The sequence below is a fragment of the Chenopodium album genome, chromosome 25 (assembly GCF_948465745.1).
Source record: "Chenopodium album chromosome 25, dcCheAlbu1.1, whole genome shotgun sequence".
NCBI classification, from domain to species: Eukaryota; Viridiplantae; Streptophyta; class Magnoliopsida; order Caryophyllales; family Amaranthaceae; genus Chenopodium; species Chenopodium album.
In genome coordinates this window covers 10004019-10021926 of record NC_137858.1, presented here as the reverse complement: position 1 = coordinate 10021926, position 17908 = coordinate 10004019, and the positions used below count along the sequence as shown (strand labels likewise).

The window sequence follows — 17908 nt, the reverse complement described above, 5'->3', positions numbered from 1 at the left end:
CAACACATGTTTTTAACGCTTAATAATTTCAATTATCAACATTGTAAAATTATAAAAAGTGGATATTAATAAAATATACCTATAAATGATTTAAACAAAATCCCACATGAATAAATTTTATCGTATCTATAAATCACAAAAGCGAGTCAAAGTGTAGTATGTAAATAGTGTAATAGTCAAACGGTGTCAACTAAAAAAAACGGATAAAGTATTAATTGTTTTAAAAAATTCAAACAATCCTTGCATCGCATGGGTTTTATCTCTTTCCTTAAAAAACTCTTTTATTTTGTCCCACTTCTTCTCTTTCCTTACCTGTCCCATCTCCGTTCCTAACACCAACACTTCTCCAACTACCCCCTCTTCCCCACCTTATAAAACCCCCTCTCTCTCCTCTCTCTCTCCTCAACTCAAATCCCCGTCTTTCTCTCTCCAACTTCGGCGGCAGAACAACACCGACAACACCAACCCCATTAACACTCCTATCAAATTCATCAACAATGGCTCTTTCCACCAACACCATTCTCCCTTCCAAAACCTCCTTCCTACCTTCCACCACCACCCCCTCCTCCTCCTCCGCCGCAAACACCGCCACTTTCTCTCTCCTCCCCCGCAAACCCCGCCACATCTCCGCCGTCCAATCCTCCGACAAAAACACCCCCATTACCTCCGCCAAACCCACCGTCCCTTCCGCCGCCGCATCTACCACCGCTATCCCCTCCACTTCTCCGGCCAAGACCCAGAAATGGGCCGTTGATAGTTGGAGGTCTAAGAAGGCATTGCAGTTGCCTGAATACCCAGATCAGAATGAACTCCAGAATGTTCTTAAAACTATCGAGGATTTCCCCCCGATTGTCTTCGCCGGTGAAGCTCGTATCCTTGAAGAGCGTCTCACTGATGCTGCTCTCGGCAATGCCTTCCTTCTTATGGGCGGCGATTGCGCTGAGAGTTTCAAGGAGTTCAATGCTAACAACATTCGTGACACCTTCCGTGTTCTTCTCCAGATGGGTGCTGTTCTCATGTACGGCGGTCAGATGCCCGTCGTCAAGGTTTGTAACTTAATTACTCACTTTAATTTAGTTTTCTTTGATTGTTTTGTTAAATTCAATTTGTATTGACATGGCTCTTTTGGATGTTGTTATGTTAGGTGGGGAGAATGGCTGGGCAATTCGCCAAGCCGAGATCAGACGGTTTCGAGGTTAGGGATGGTGTGAAGCTGCCGAGTTACAGAGGGGATAATATTAATGGGGATGCATTTGACGAGAAATCGAGGATTCCTGATCCACAAAGGATGATCAGGGCTTACTGCCAGTCAGCTGCTACCCTTAACTTGTTGAGGGCTTTTGCAACTGGTGGTTATGCTGCTATGCAAAGGGTTACTCAGTGGAATTTGGGATTTGCTGAGCACAGTGAACAGGCTGATAAGTATGTTTACTTTAATTTTTCTCATATCATGTCTTGTTGACTTTTTATTTAACCCTTTATATCTAACTATTAATTGTTAGATACTTGTAAGTTTGTTCTTTTGTGATGCTTGTTATATGTGTTACTCTTACTTTGTTGAGAATAGTAAGGGGGACCCTTAATTTGGACATAGTAGAATTCATTTGATTTTGCATATTGCAAATTAGGATGGAGGGATTGTTCAATTGGTACAATCGATTTGTAATTGTACCTCTCTACAAATAGATTTGTTCGTATAGTACACGCGATTATACAATAGAATTCAGAAAATCTCTTGGTTGAATTGGTAATAGTTGGAATTGGACCATTGAAGGGATACTGAATTAATCTATAGGGTTGAGATTATATTGATGGGGTGTTTTTGGCTGTTTGCGACACGTCTTGGGGTGTTTTGGGATCTTGTTTTGGGCTGAGTTTATTTTCCTATCATTGTCAACCTTAAGGTCAATGAATTATAGTCCATTATTTGTCCTTGATCAAAAGAAAGATCAAAAGGTAATTGATTTTTCCAATTTGGGGATTAATTTATGTGTTCATTCTATTATGGGGTTTGATTACTGGGGACAGTATAGTGGCATTGATTCCCATTCAATTTTAAATGCGCGTGAATTCAATTTGCTGTCTTATATGCACCATCATATTTCTTGACCCTTCAGCTTTTGAGTGGGCACCAAGTTGGAGACATAAATATGGTATATTAGGAATGCTCATGTATCTGCCATATAACGATTTGGTATTTTGTCAAATAAGTTCATGTAACTGTAATTTGTCAGATTCTTTTCTTGTGATGCAGATCTTTTTTGCTTGGATTATGTGATAGTATTTATTTGAAAGTGTAGTTCTTTGCTACCTTAGCCATTTACCAGTACATGTCGCTTCAGACCCAATGTCTTATTGGCAATTTTGCTTATGGTTGGGCCTCTACTTTGGGATGAATGTATTTAGCTGGTGTCCTCAATTTAGTCCACTTGTTCCCTAAACTTATGTTACTAATTTGCTAAATGTTGCCTTTTTGCCTGGTTTATGATGTTGACACTTTATGAAAATTGCACAGCTACGTAATGAAATTGTTGATCAGGGCTTTTACCATTAATTGATTGTGTCAGCCTCAGCCATGTGCAATTATCCGAGTTTGACGTAGTACTTTGTTAAATGATTCAGGTACCAGGAATTAGCTCACAGAGTTGATGAGGCCCTTGGATTCATGGCTGCTGCCGGGCTTACACTTGACAATTCTGTAATGCAAGCTACTGAGTTCTGGACTTCCCATGAATGTTTGTTGTTGCCATATGAACAATCTCTCACAAGGTTAGACTCAACTTCTGGACGCTACTACGATTGCTCAGCTCACATGCTTTGGGTTGGAGAACGTACTAGGCAGCTTGATGGTGCTCATGTTGAGTTCCTTAGAGGAATTGCCAATCCCCTTGGAATTAAGGTAATTGAAGAATGCATTATCCATTCCCTATTTGTTGTTTGATTACATGTAATTTAAGTCAGAATTTAGCAGCTAATCCAATTAATTGAACTAATGTGGCTCAACATGAATATTTGTCGGTGTTACAGGTGAGTGACAAGATGGATCCAAATGAGCTCATCAAGCTCATCGACATCATGAATCCTGACAACAAGCCAGGAAGAATCACTATAATCACTAGAATGGGAGCTGAGAACATGAGAGTGAAGCTTCCTCATCTGATTAGAGCTGTCCGTAGGGCAGGTCAAATCGTGACCTGGGTCAGTGATCCTATGCACGGAAATACCATTAAAGCTCCTTGTGGTCTGAAAACTAGGCCTTTTGATGCTATTCGGGTATGTTGCTTATATTATGCAATGGCATTTAATATCGTCCTGTCTTTGTTACAATGCTTACAAATTCATTGTTCACCACATTCAATTAGATGCTAGATTTGGGTGTTTGGTTATTGATGCAATTTTACCAATTGGGTGGTGGTTTCAAAGGAATATGGGGGGTTGGATTTGGGAAGTATGATGCCAAAAAGACAACTGACCACATTCATATTAACTCAATGTACTTGGGGAAATTTGAGTCACTTGTTATGGTAGGGCAAGACTTTTTTACAAGGGGCCACTTTGTACATGCTTATGTATATATATTGCTTATTGCTTTTAGATCTTGTAGTAAAGTCATCTCATTACAATGTAATTGGTGTAAATATCAATACTTTCAAATTACCATTTATGGTCCCCCTAAGGCTATAGTTGGCAATTTGGAATCTAATCAATGCTTGCTTGAATCGTTAGAATCAAGAGTCGCTACAGTTATTGTGATGCATACACAAGCATTTGATCACAAGGCAAAATCCGGTATCTTCCAGTTATTGGGGCTCCGGTATTTGGCTGGAACTTTGTGGTTGCCAGAACAAACTAATTACTCCCCTTACATCATTTATCCAACTCTTGTGGACGCTTGTTTGTAAGTTTGGTAGGTAGGGTGTGGTAGGTGGGAAGATGCTAGAGGGTGTTGCTTAATGGTCTCTTATACTTTCATGACTAGTAATATGATTTAACATGTTAGCTTGATATTTTAAATTAGATACTTTTAACTTTGGTGGGTGGACATTTGATTTATTGCGTGGATTGGATTATACTTGTCAACTCGTGGCATCTTTAATTTTGTTTCCCTTGCAACATGCCAACGTGCTTACATTGTTGTTCCTTTTCTCTTGTTTGACAGTCCGAAGTCAAAGCCTTCTTTGACGTCCACGAGCAAGAAGGAAGCCACCCAGGTGGAGTTCACCTAGAAATGACTGGACAAAATGTGACTGAGTGCATTGGTGGGGCTGAAACCGTTACCTTTGATGATTTGAGCTCACGCTACCACACACACTGTGACCCTAGGCTGAACGCCTCCCAATCTCTGGAGCTTGCTTTCATCATTGCAGACCGTCTAAGGAATAGGAGGATGAAGACCCAAGCATCTCTTACTTCCTAAACAGAGTCCCCTTCTTTTTTTTACTTCTTTTTGGTGTGTCGAAAGTGTTGTTTAGTTATTGTATGAATATTTATAACAATACATGTTTAAGTACCGGATTCTTTTAGAAGTGTATTTTGTGTACTGTATGTGTATACCGTTGAATACCAAAAACCGAGTATTCTGGTGTTTGAGACCATGACAATTGACAATAAAATGTGACTACTTATTTACAAAATTGTCTTGTTAAAATAATACTTTGTCTTATGATAGTATGATTAATTAAAATAAGTAAACTATACTATAATCATGTTTGTTGGCGAGATCATACCTAAACAATTGACCATGACATGTAATTTTGAGTGCAGAGTGAGTAAGAAGGAGCTTGGTCAAAAATGGCGATTGATCATGATGACATTGTGGTTGGTGTGTGATAATATGAATAATGAATGAATTTGTTGGCCTGCCTTGTAGGACCTGCTTTAAAATAAGAATAAGAACATACAAATACTCGCTAAGTTAGTGGTTTAAACTTTAGACTTTAGAGGTTTTTTAAATTTTAACACGTGAATTCGGCTCGGCTCGGCTATACTTTTGCAACCGAGTGAAGCTTCACACAATGATACACAGTACTATTTTAGTTATTGTCATTATTATTAGTCTTATGGATTTTTTTGGATGTGGTGTACATTCGATTGTAACTTTGTAAGTCTTGAGTATCATCTGACTTACATAAAGTTTTGTTTGAGTTATTTGCTTAGTAAGCACTAGCGGAAACAATACCTTATGCTGCAATAATTTTGGGGTATGCCATTAGCCGTTGCAACAACGGCGGCGTTTGGATAAATCACATATTATCCGGTTTAGTGGCATAACTTGAACATTTTATACGCTTATGAATTGGATTTGGGCAACTAGTCTAGTAACTGGGGAGCATTTATTCACTTTAAAGCCATCGTAAAACTCGAGATTTACTATGGCCACACTATTGTGTTAGATAGCCATTTTTTTAAAAAAAATTGCCTCTTATCATCATATGTAAATCACTGATTTTAATGGAAAGACATTGCGCGAGTTTGGATTCATGGTGAGATAAGTAAGAGTTATTTTTCACATAACTTTTGAAAAACTTCTTACAAATTATTAGGCATATATTTCAATTTTTAGGTAGGTGGACTCTCATTGAAACAGACTCACCCAATACTTTATGTTTACTACAAGGACAACTTATAACGTGCAAACATACTTATATTAGACGAGGATGTCCAAAAAATTGAGATTTTACACTTGTGAAGTTGTGATGGTTTAACTTTTACATGTTCATCTATATATAATGGTTTACATTTGATTATAAGGAGATCAGTTATTTAAAATTCTCTATTACATGAGTTTTTTAAGATGATCGTTTGGGTATTAATTCAATCAGTTAGCTGACATCCTCTATTTATACGAATCATATTCCAGGCCCAACATCAAAAGGCCCAATAAAAAAAGCTCAACATCAAAGGAGAGTTTCATACAAAGAAACGCGTAAATAGACGAAGTAACACGGAGAAGAAAACACGGCCCCGCATAATATCCACGCAACCCAGAAACACTTTACATCGTCAGCTCGTCTTTTTGTCAATGCTTTTTTTATTCCCATCTTCAACCGAAATGGATGGAGGTGGAGGAGAAATGGTGATGAAAAATGATCGAAGAGCTGAAGCATTAGGAAATCTTAGAGTTTTACCAGATGAAGTTGTTTGTGAAATCATCAGTTTTCTCTCTCTTCAAGATGTTGCTCGTCTTTCTTGTGTTAGCAGGTATGTTAATTTCATCATTTTATTAATCTTATTTGATTATTTGTGATTTTTAAGATTGTGAAATTTCTGAATCTGTTTTTTATAATGATGAATTTGAAGTTGAGCGATTATAAATTATTTAAATGATGTGTTCTTGTCAGTTTTTGATTTGCAATTTAGCAACAATGTTGTAAATATTGTGGACATGGTCTTATGCATTTGAATACTTATAATTTGTCATAATATAATATTATGATTGAATTGAAATTGGAAATTTTATTGGATTTGAATTCGGTTATTACTAACAATTAATGACTCCAATGTTTGTTCTATACTATAATAGGATAGGATGTCCGAAAAAGCTATCACCTTTAATATGAAGTGATGGTTTTTTGATTTGATTTCCTACTATGCGACTATTCGAATTAAGTGATGGGGGAAGGAAAGAATTTTGAAGTCCTTTGTGGCAATTCATATCATAGTTTTAGTTACGAGAGGTTGGAACAATGTGATAACTAATCTCACATGGAGGGAATCAACTTTAAGAATATGTGAGCTGGTGTGGATGTCAATATGTCATAGGGTTTTCTTCTTTGTATGATGCATGCATTGATTCTATATGCTGCATCTCGTGCGTTTAACTATCTAAGAGAGGGATTGCGAACTATGAGTTTTATTTTTTAATTTTACCGAGAACTCTTTTACTACATTCTAGGAACTTAGGAAGACCAATAAGAAATACGCCTAAATGGAGAGTAGAAAGTTGAAAAAATAGAACGGAGGGAGTATATAGGCTATAGAGGGGTAGAGGCAAAGATTTACAAGTCTTTTGAATATAATTATGATGTACTACATTATACTTGTACTTCTTATTTATTGAGAAGTAGGAGATGGTCATTGTGTATCAGCTCATGGCTTATAGTTATTATTGACATAAGAGATGGTTCTGGTTATGATATTTCATAGTACAGTTGCAAAGATTCGTGTTCCTCTACCCAATCTGTGACGAGGGTCTCTTAAGAGGCATTGGGGTGGTGATGAAGTTGTAATGAATATAAGCAAAAGTATATGGATAAATGGTGGAATAGATCTTTTATATGGTTGTGAAGGGAGAAAGGATATGACTCATATATACATTGCAAATTTGCAATTAATTTTTCAAATACACTATAATATCTAGAATTTTGGGGCTTATGTTGACTCGATGTTGGGGCTCTGATAGGGTAATAGGGTTGAAATATCTTTTTCGAGTGTTGGAGATTGGTTAATATCTAGAATGTAGTTAAGAGTGTTTAAATAGATTTGATGGTACTATCTATACCAATTACAAGGAGATGTACTTTTCTTTTCAAGAGTCCACTGGCTGAGATAGTTTATTTTTAAACGTGCTTGGGTTGGAAAACTGGAATCAATGCTGCCTGAAATCTGGTACTTTTATGGTAGTTGGATTGGATGATGTAATTTGCTACTGACTTTAATTGAAGTACTAACGCAGTCAAACTTGGTACATATGCTAATGCGTGACTTTAAACATTACTATATATGTATAATTAAATATTAATAAAAAAATTATATGAAAAATGTTCATGTTATGAAATTTCACATTACAGCCTATTTAAAACATTTTATATGACAATAATTGCTATTCATACAATATTAAAAAGCTGCAGTCAAAGTATATGAGTGGTGAAAAAAATTCTATACTACGTATCCTGGAACGGAGGAAGTAGCCCACAAATGAATTTACGTTTTGCACCCCACACTAATTTGGGCATTCTAGATAGTGCTTTGTGAAGGTAGGGGCCAGGGGCAGATGATTACGTAACAGTGGTTTTAGACTTGTAGTATTCTTTGGGTGGTGCATCTCTTGAGAAGGTATTCTAGTATACACTTGCGTGAGGCAAATCGCTTTTGAAGGACTTGTGTTTGTTTGTGGCCTTGTGGGTCTAGTTATTAGCCCCACATGTTGTATCTTAAAACTTTACATAGTCTAGAGGATAAAGAATTACTGAAATTCTGAAAAGTTAATGCCGTATTTTGAAGTGTTGCCCATGTTTTTGTGCATGGTTTCTTAATATTTATTCTTATGAAGCCATTTTCTTCTTAATATCATATGCAGTGTAATGTACATATTCTGCAATGAAGAGCCTCTCTGGATGAGTCTATGCTTAAAAACTGCAAGTGGTCTCCTTGAATATAAAGGTTCATGGAAGAACACGACACTTCAACTGTATGTTTTACAAGACAAGCTCTCTTGATTATATTGCTTTTGTATTTTGAATTATTTTCCACTGAGTTTGCATCTTTCGAATGTTTAATATAGAAATACTGCACATGGAAATGAAGCACCTCTCAGGAAGCTCTTGCATTTTGAAGGTAATGTTTCCCCATATTGAGGTTGATAAATCACTTCTGCTATGCTCTTGTTCGCTAAGCTTTCATCTATATCAATGCAGGATTTTACTCATTGTTCCTATACAAGAGGTGGTACCGGTGCTATACCTCACTGGGCGGGTTTTCTGTGGATAATGGAAATGTGGAGAGGAAAAACAATCTTTCTATGGAGGAATTCCAAAACAAGTATGATGGAAAGAAGCCGGTATGTTTGACTTATATCTGGCTGTTACAGGAATTGTAACATTACAGCAAGTTTAGTGGGAAAAAGTGAAAAACACTTCACTTGGGAAAAAAAAAAAAAAAAAAAAAAGTAAAATAATAACCCCACCCTCCCTCCCCAACTCCTTTATCCACCTTTTCTTCATCATTTCACCACTCTGAGCAAGATGCAAACTCTTTGGTTGTTTGTCCTTGCTCCTAAATAGCTACAATTTACTTAATGGTTTGTACGTTGGATTTTACTGATGCTCTGCCTGGAAATACGAGAATTTTCATACTATCTGATCTGACTATTAACTGCTAATTGTCTGCTACACAGGTTTTGATTGCTGGTTTAGCTGATTCCTGGCCAGCAAGAGAGAAATGGACTTTGGACCAACTATTGCTCAATTATGGGGATACAACTTTCAAAATTTCTCAACGGAGTCCTCGGAAAATTAAGATGAAATTTAAGGATTATGTCTCCTACATGAAACTTCAGCATGATGAGGATCCTCTATATATATTTGATGAAAAGGTTCAATCACAACTATGTTACATGGCTGAAGTTTATTTATCTAGTTGAAAACTTAAACATATGTTGCTTGCAGTTTGGAGAAGTGGCACCAGGTCTTCTGAAGGAGTATGCTGTGCCTCATCTTTTTCAAGAGGACTTATTTAATGTTCTGAACCCAGATCAACGTCCACCATATAGGTGGTTCATCATAGGACCAGAGAGGTCTGGAGCTTCCTGGCATGTGGATCCAGCTCTTACTAGTGCTTGGAACACTCTTCTATGTGGTCGTAAAAGGTGAAGCTTGTGTTTAATTTTGTTCTCTAGTGGTTACTTAATCATTTTTTTTTTTTTATTTTTATATATTGATTTTATGATGTTTAGATTTTTCTGTTGCTTACATGAAAATTTATTTGGCCATCTCTTTACATTTCTTGGGCCTATCTCAAACAGCCAGCTTATCATAAAATGGAACACAAAAGTTGTGCCTTTGTCTGTAATAGGCTAATAGCTAACAATAGCCTATAGTTTCTGTATACATGTGTGTTACAGGTCAATAATCTCTTCTTAATCCCACTAGATGATTTCTTTTTATAGCATCCATAGCAAGCCATTGTCCATATTTCCCTCTATCAAGTACCACTTATTATAACCATGCCATTCCTACAGGAGTATTTGAATTAGGTGGATGTTGACGAATAGAAGTCTGTGTAGGCCTTTGCATGTTAGAAATGCTTTCAGTTAACCTGCATCCTTTTGATGGGGGCCATATTGTCGAGGGATCTGACAGGAAAAATTATTGTTATCATGAGTAGCTTGGTAAAGTGAAGTATTATCTCCTAATACTGATAGTTTCTGCGGCTTTCAGACTTTTGGTAGTGCTAAATCTTCCAAAACTCTTCTAACCAGAGCTGCAAGTGTGCTTCTGATGTCATCTCCTTATCATCTCTTATCTATCCTTGCTGAGGATTTTAAATTTCTAGCAGCAATGACTGTCCCTGGTTACTTTTTGAGGGTGGTGGATGGCAAAATCTTACTTCTACCCTTATTAACTTGGGAAGACAATCAAGAAGAGATTAGAATGCTTAATCACTTGAAAAGACTTTGAATCTGGTACGGTGTATTAAATAGCATCACATAACATATATCATTTATTCAAGATTTTACATTGTGATTCTAAAATTAAGGATAGAAAGTTTGGGATTTAGTTCTATAAAATTAGAAATCTAGTGTTCATTTTAACTCTGAAAAGCTTGGTGGATAAGAGAATAATTGATCTATTGCCTTTTTGGTGTGTTTTGTAGTGTGTTGACATTCGTATTGATTTTTTGCTATGTTTTGTTGATTAGCCCTACTTGCAGAATGGCTGGATAAGTAATTAAATTTTCCTTCTTACCATATTTCCAAAAAAATGTTCTAAACAATCTATGGCGTTAAAATCACTCTGAGGCTCTCAGCTGCCTATTTCCTGCAGTAAAAAGTATACAGTTGTGGGCCTCAGAAGTATGTTAAGTTCAGCCCCCATTTATATTTTCTGACAAATTATTTTACTACTTCAAGTTATTTTGAATTCTTTCATGAAATTTCTGAACATGTCATTAGTTGGTAATAAAATCTACTACTACGTATTAGTTCTGCTGAACATTACAATCTGGTATAGAATGCTAATTATGAATGGATTTAAACTTGAAATTATGAGGGGGGGGGGGGGGGGGGGGAAGGAAACCTGGGGAAGGATTGTATTAATGGAACTATAGTAACTAATTTCTCCACCTTTTGACCTCTTACATCACTTTCTCACTCTACAACCCTCTGCCACACACAACCTCTTCCTCAAGGCCTTTTCTGATTTGCTGATGTCATTAAGGTATATTCTCCAAGTTGTTCTTATTAAGTCTCCTAGCATAGGTAAGGCTAATCTGAGGCTTGGGGTAGCTTGGTGGCATCACAATACAGCCCCTTAAAAGGAATAGCCAAGCAAAGAGTAGAAGGGTTGATGAAAGTTTGGGTTCTGGAAAGCAATCAAGCTTGTTCATATTCTATGAGGTGATTACTTGTGTAGTAGCTCTTATTAAAACTCTCCAAGTACATGGTAAATTGGTAATATGGTATTATGGTCATTCAGGGGATATTACCTAAATTAGAAGTTGTTTTAAACTCTTCTCTCTGCACTTTTCCCTCTCTTATTGATTGTCATATTCTTCAGCTCAACAATTGTATGTGAGTGGGAGATGAATTCTTTTGACATATTTTTATTTGCTTATGATTGACATTCCTTTAGGTATATCGGTAAACTAGTAAAGCTTTCAATTAAAAAAATTACATGTTTTTTTTTAAATAATTTAATGGAAAATGAAGATAAGTAAACGTTCCCTTTTAAAGGCTTGGTTTCTGACCCTAAAATTTCTGTCACATTAGGTGGGCATTGTATCCTCCTGGTAAAGTGCCTTTAGGTGTTATTGTGCATGTAAATGAAGAGGACGGTGATGTGAATATTGAGACCCCATCGTCTTTACAGGTAAACTGATGTAAACTTGTACTAGTGTCAATTCATGTACTTGCTGGTTCTACCAGTCACCTTTATGTATTTATTTAGTTTCGATTTTGTCTTAGTAGTGGTGGCTGGAATATTATCCACTCCTTCCTGATGAAGACAAGCCTTTGGAGTGTACTCAATTGCCTGGTGAAACAATATTTGTCCCAAGTGGTTGGTGGCATTGTGTGCTGAACCTGGAGCCCACTGTTGCAGTTACACAAAATTTTGTTAACTCCACAAATTTTGAGTATGTATGTCTGGATTTGGCTCCAGGATTCCGTCATAAAGGGGTTTGCCGTGCTGGATTTCTTGCTCTTGATGATGGAAATATTGAGGATATGGATGAGGTCACATCCTGTGCTAGAAATTGTTCGAGTCCAAGAGATGTGCTTAGGAAAGAAAAACGAATCAGATCAGACCTTGTGTGCCATGATAGTCCTAGCAATGCTGCTGCTGCTAATTGTTGTAATGTCTGGAATAATGACCTTCCATATGATATTAATTTCTTATCAAAGTTTTTGGATGAGCATCGGGATCATTACAACTCTATGTGGAGCTCTTCCAACTGCATCGGACAGAGAGAGATGAGGGAATGGTTATGGAGGCTTTGGATAGGAAAACCAGGAATGAGAGACTTGATATGGAAGGTATGTTTTCCTCTCATTGCTATAACTTCTCCCTCCTGTAGATTTTAATATCAATGCTCCAATGGCTTGAGAATGACAATAATTTCCAGCAGCAGATCATGATTCTCATAAGAAACATAACAAAGATATACATTATTTAATTATTTTAGTAATTCACTATAGCATTTCATTCTGATGATTTACTTCTGTGAACACAATTTATGCATGTATATCTATGGATGTTTAATGCTGTCTGTAGATATTGTAATGCAACTATGCAAGTGCTTTTTTGGCTGTGACATGAGTTTATGTAATGCAACTGCTATTCCTGGCTCCCAAATATTTTTCTGTCCTAAAAAGGGACTCCTCTATATTTAAAAAAGTTTAAGGCAACTTTGCTTTTATAATGTATGTTGTTTGATTTGTCCACTTTGTTTGGGAGTTGGGACCTATAAAAACTTATCTTCCATATATGTTAGGTACATTAGGTATGGTAATGAAATAAGAAATTTTTAGGGGTTGGGGGTAATTGATAAAAAGTGGTTTAGAAAGTAAGAAATGGCACACAAGCTTTATTAAGTAGACATATACATTGGGACTTTTTTTTTTTTGAAGAACATATGCATTGGGGCCGACAATAATGCAATGAGACGTTCTTTTATGGATGGATGAATTTCATCACATGGCTTTAGATGTTGAATCCTTCAGAAGCATGTGGCTAGTAAAGTCGCCCTGGGGACCCTCTTGCCAAAGAAATGGATTTGAATTGTAACTAGCATTATCATTCTTCAATTATCCTTTTTGTGCTTAAAGAAAAGGTCTTTAAAATCATAATTCTGTGAGAAGTAGCCACTTCTTGTTGGCTATTTTTGGGCAAGTGATGTATTAGTCACCAGAGAGAGCTTTTTAAATTATTTACAAAAAAATAAAAAAAAATAAAAAAAACCTTAATTATAGTGTTCCAAATCTCTGATTCTGCTGAAATATTGTTATTTTTTTTCAAAATTAGGGATGTGGTTGGTGTGTCTATTCATAAACCATATCCATCCTATTATCCTTGTGACAACAAGGCTAGTGAATAATATTTTTGTGAAAACAAGCATGATTAAGTGAAATTATCTTGATGGGTTTCCCTTGCTTCTTATGTGATCATCAGGATGATGGATGTACGCTGGTAGCTGACTTTCTTTTTTTTCGTTAAATCACTCGGATTATGATGAATTAATGAGAACATGTTTATTAGTCAAATTTACCTTTGTCTTCTATTTTAGCTCTGGTCATTTTATTGCATATTTAGGAGTAGTCTATCTATAGTCTATATCCTCTTAGGTATAGTATTTAACTTTTTCATGGGCTTTAGTGGGCTGTGCTAGTGGTGTTGCCCCACAGCTTCATTGCATGCTATTCAATTTACGTACTTATTGCAATGTTGCAATTTTCCTACAATCTGCTTATTTGTAAAATCTTATATATGTTCAGGGAGCATGTCTTGCCATTAATGCAGGGGAATGGTTAGAATGCATTGAGCAGGTTTGCAAGTATCACAATTTGTCTTCTCCTAGCAATGATGAAAAGTTGCCTGTCGGAACAGGCAGTAATCCTGTAAGTCCCTTGTCTCAATGAGCTATGCTATGTTGGTTTCCTTTTTTTTATCATGAGGATTAGACCTTTCAATGTACCTGATTTGAGAATGGTAGTTAAGCTTTCTGTATTTTATTTTTGTAAGGTATAACTATGACATTATGTAGACCCTTGTTTCTGCATGTTGTAGCTAACCAGTTTTTTTCTCCCCACAACTCCCCTCTCGAATCAAAAAAAGAAAAGATTATTAGACAGTGGGAGGTCCATGTCAGGTGATGCTGAACTATTTTGGTGTCAGATTCACTGAGTTCTAAGAGTTTAAGTTTGGCTGAGATCAAATACTTAGTGTTGGGGTTTCTATTTCTGGATTTTCTTTTTGCCTGATTTCTTTCTAGCTTTTTGACAAACTGGTTTTGTGGTCTTAGAGATTTTGACTCATTGCTATGATACATTAGGTGCTAAGGTGTTAACTGAATTGTTTTTGCTCTCTTTTGTTTCTGTACAGGTTTATTTGATTGCGGAGAATGTAATTAAAATCTATGTTGAAGGAGGGCTGGAATCTTCTGTTTATAGTTTGGGCACTGAGGTATATTATTTGACTGTCTAATATCCAGAGGGGGATGTTTTCCTTTACCTTTAGAACAAAGATAGTGTGGCCACCAGTTTGACCTTTAATTAACATGCAGCTTGAGTTTTACAATCTACTATTCCAAGAGAAATCTCCTTTGAAGGAGCATGTTCCTGATGTCTTGGCCAGTGGTTTTATTTCTCTTGACAATGGATCTTACACTATTGTACCTTGGGATGGTAAAGAAATGCCTCATGTGATAGCTGACAACATTTCAATGATTGAAGGCTGCAAAGGTTATGGCAATTCTTTTGGTCTATGGACCAAAAAGTTGTTTGATTACAAAAATGCAGGACTCCATGCTTCTGAAATCAGTAATCTACCTGGAAACATGAAGATCTGGCCTTACATTGTGACAAAAAGATGCAAAGGAAAAATTTTCGCTGAGCTGTAAGTTGACCTTGGAAGCATAATTTAGTTTTTTTTATTCCTTTTCCTTTTTAGCATCTATAAAAAAAAAAAATGTTAGTTACCTTACTGAATTTATCTTTGCTTACTGCAGACAGGATTCACTGTCTTGGGAGAATGTGCTGGATTTGGCTTCTTTCTTAGGGGAGCAACTACATAACCTTCATATATTGCCCCTACCTCAGCATGATAACTTAAATTTAGCAAATATTAGAAGGGAACTTGGCTTGGCAACCAGTATTACTTCTATGAGAATTGACTCTCTTGATTCTAACGATGCTGCAGTCTGGGAGATATTTCTCCACAGCCTAATTAAAAAGGATGTCGTGAGCCACTTGAAAAAATGGTAATCTGAGATATTTTATGCCCATTTTGTTTTGCTTTCCTTGTCATGTGATGTGACAAAGTTTTACACTGGCTGTCACAGTTCTACTTCAAAAGTTCTTTATGCCATGTTCTACTTACTATGCTGCCTGTATCATTCTTTAGAACAACTTCTGTCTTCATGTTACCTGGAAACTCCTCACTCCTCTATTGGGAAAACCATACAATAACAAAGAGACTTGGGAACCTTCATTTTCTTACAATGATGTTTGGTTTTTTATCTTATAACAAATTTTCCGTCGAAGCAGAGAACACATCATGACCCATGACTTGAGTACTGCATGGTTCTTTATGGGTCATGATGTGTTCTCTGCTTTGATGGAAAATTTGTTAAAAAGGGTTTTTTCACCAAACCTCTTTTGAGCTCCAAGTTAAAGTTAACCAGAATAATTCAAGGCTATAATCAACTCCTGAAAATTTTTAGCCAACATACAACGATTGGTTCTTTTACCTTGACATATATGACTTGAGCAAAGCAAACATTCCATCCTTTCCCCTATTGGAAGATATGGTTTACGAAGCCTGATATCCATCTTTCTCTGAATTCAGAGCTTTATTGCTGTGGTTTTTACTGCTTACTGTCATAACTACATTGTGCACTAGAAAAAGAACATAAAGGAGATAAACTTTTGCTGTTGAATTAGAATATTGGGTGAGTATTACAGTTTCTTATGCTCAAAGTAAATCAGAACAAGCACCAAAAGACCTTTCTGTATCATTTACAATATTAAATTTATGCAACATTTGGGATGTTTCTGCTCTGAGCACCTGCATCTAATGTCTAATGAAATTTAGGATACTTGGTAAATCTTGGATCCATGTTGTTTCTAACAATACTGACGTGCTATTTGCAGGGGAAACCCTATACCAGATAGCCTCATTGAGAAAGTTGTTGGATACCTTCCCAATGATATCAAGAAGTTGCATTCTGTATTTGAGGTACACTCTTAACCCTTAAATTGGTAGTTGACTACTTGTGAAATATGTAGTACAAAGTATTTTCATGCTGTAATCCTGTACTTTTGTATCTCATAATGTATTCATCAACAAATGCAAAATGAGGAAAGTAATGATAATATTTCAGGGAGCAACATGTTCGTGGATACACTCAGACATCATGGATGACAACTTATATTTAGAGCCTGAAAGTAGTATCCATTTATCTGACCATTCTGACAATCCATCTGGAAATGGAAGCATGAAAAATGGAGAAGTGCAGTCATGGAAGCCTTCTCACATTCTTGACTTCAGCAATCTATCAGTTGGTGAGGCTCTCTTCACTAATAATTTGATGTTCCTAGTTTATTCTAGCATTTGAACAGTACTAATTATTAATTATTCCATGCTTCCATCTCCAGGTGATCCTATTCTCGACTTGATCCCTATTCACCTAGATATATTTAAAGGAAATCAGCAGTTGCTTAAGCAGCTACTATCCAGATATAAGCTTCCATTTTTCAGAAAAGGCTCTCAAAATAATCTGACCGAAGAGGTTATGAAGTTTCAGCGGGCCTCATATCGTGCAATGTGAGTTATAGCTATTTTATACAAAGTATCTTATGTGACTCATGCTGTCATGCAGACTGAATTGCTTAATCAGTTGAACTCTTTTATTTTTGATACTATGCATGCATCTGAATGTGTATTTTTTGCTTGCATGTCAACACATACATTGAGTCACCTTAAAAATTTTAACATTTCAGGTTGGCATTACTGTAGTTTTCCAGGAATGTAATATAGTTGCTGTTGATTGAATGTAATACATATTTTTGTCTCTTTCTGTCCTTGATAAAAGGTCACAATTCTGTCTTGGCATCCCAAAATATAGGCTACTGTTGAAATTAATAGGCTTTAACATCACCCTTAAGGTCAAGCTTAACAAAGAAGTCTGAAGATTTTATTACAGATAATGATACAGTAGGATTTTCAGGAATGTATATTAAACAGAATGATATCTATGGTAACTCAAGTTCTTTAATTTACAGCGGGAACTCCATGTCTCTTTCTAATTTGAGATGCAGAAGATTTAGAATTTTATGCCTAAACCGTGTAATTTGAATGCTTGCTGACAGGTGTTACTGTATTCTCCATGAGGATAACATTCTGGGAGCTATTTTTAGCATATGGGAGGACTTGAAAGACGCCAAATCTTGGGAAGATATTGAGGAACAAGTTTGGAGAATTCTGAACGAGAGTATGGATTTATCTTAGTCAGTGCTGTGAGTCCTGTGACTTTCATCATTCATGAATGTATTTCCAATTGTAGATTTTTATATACCATTCTTTGTAACTTCCTTTCTTCAGCAATAGATATTTTTCACTTGCCTGTAAAATTTTGTTGTAAAAACACCTTTGCTTCATAAAATGTTAACTCCAGATTTCAATTTGGATTATGACCAAATATCCTTTATGTAACAAATTCATAGATTCCAACATTATAAGCTTGTAACATATTT

At 36.2% G+C, this 17908-nt stretch overlaps 2 protein-coding genes across 2 annotated transcripts; both read left to right on the top strand.

The window, feature by feature from the left end:
• The first annotated feature begins 382 nt into the window (after window positions 1-382).
• Window positions 383-4634, top strand: LOC145613323 (phospho-2-dehydro-3-deoxyheptonate aldolase 1, chloroplastic-like). Its single transcript, XM_081668408.1, has 5 exons — window positions 383-1046; window positions 1145-1422; window positions 2623-2899; window positions 3028-3273; window positions 4160-4634. The coding sequence occupies exons 1-5, from the start codon at window positions 498-500 to the stop codon at window positions 4415-4417; spliced, it is 1608 nt and encodes a 535-aa protein (XP_081524534.1). The 5' UTR covers window positions 383-497; the 3' UTR covers window positions 4418-4634.
• A 1323-nt stretch (window positions 4635-5957) lies between these two features.
• LOC145615149 (lysine-specific demethylase JMJ21-like) lies at window positions 5958-17887 on the top strand. The gene is made up of 16 exons (XM_081670220.1): window positions 5958-6201; window positions 8300-8410; window positions 8504-8556; window positions 8637-8779; window positions 9116-9313; window positions 9387-9586; window positions 11708-11807; window positions 11906-12472; window positions 13931-14053; window positions 14538-14618; window positions 14719-15050; window positions 15163-15414; window positions 16307-16391; window positions 16537-16717; window positions 16811-16979; window positions 17525-17887. Exons 1-16 carry the CDS (start codon window positions 6023-6025, stop codon window positions 17661-17663), a joined length of 2913 nt encoding a protein of 970 aa, XP_081526346.1. The 5' UTR covers window positions 5958-6022; the 3' UTR covers window positions 17664-17887.
• The last annotated feature ends 21 nt before the right edge of the window (window positions 17888-17908 follow it).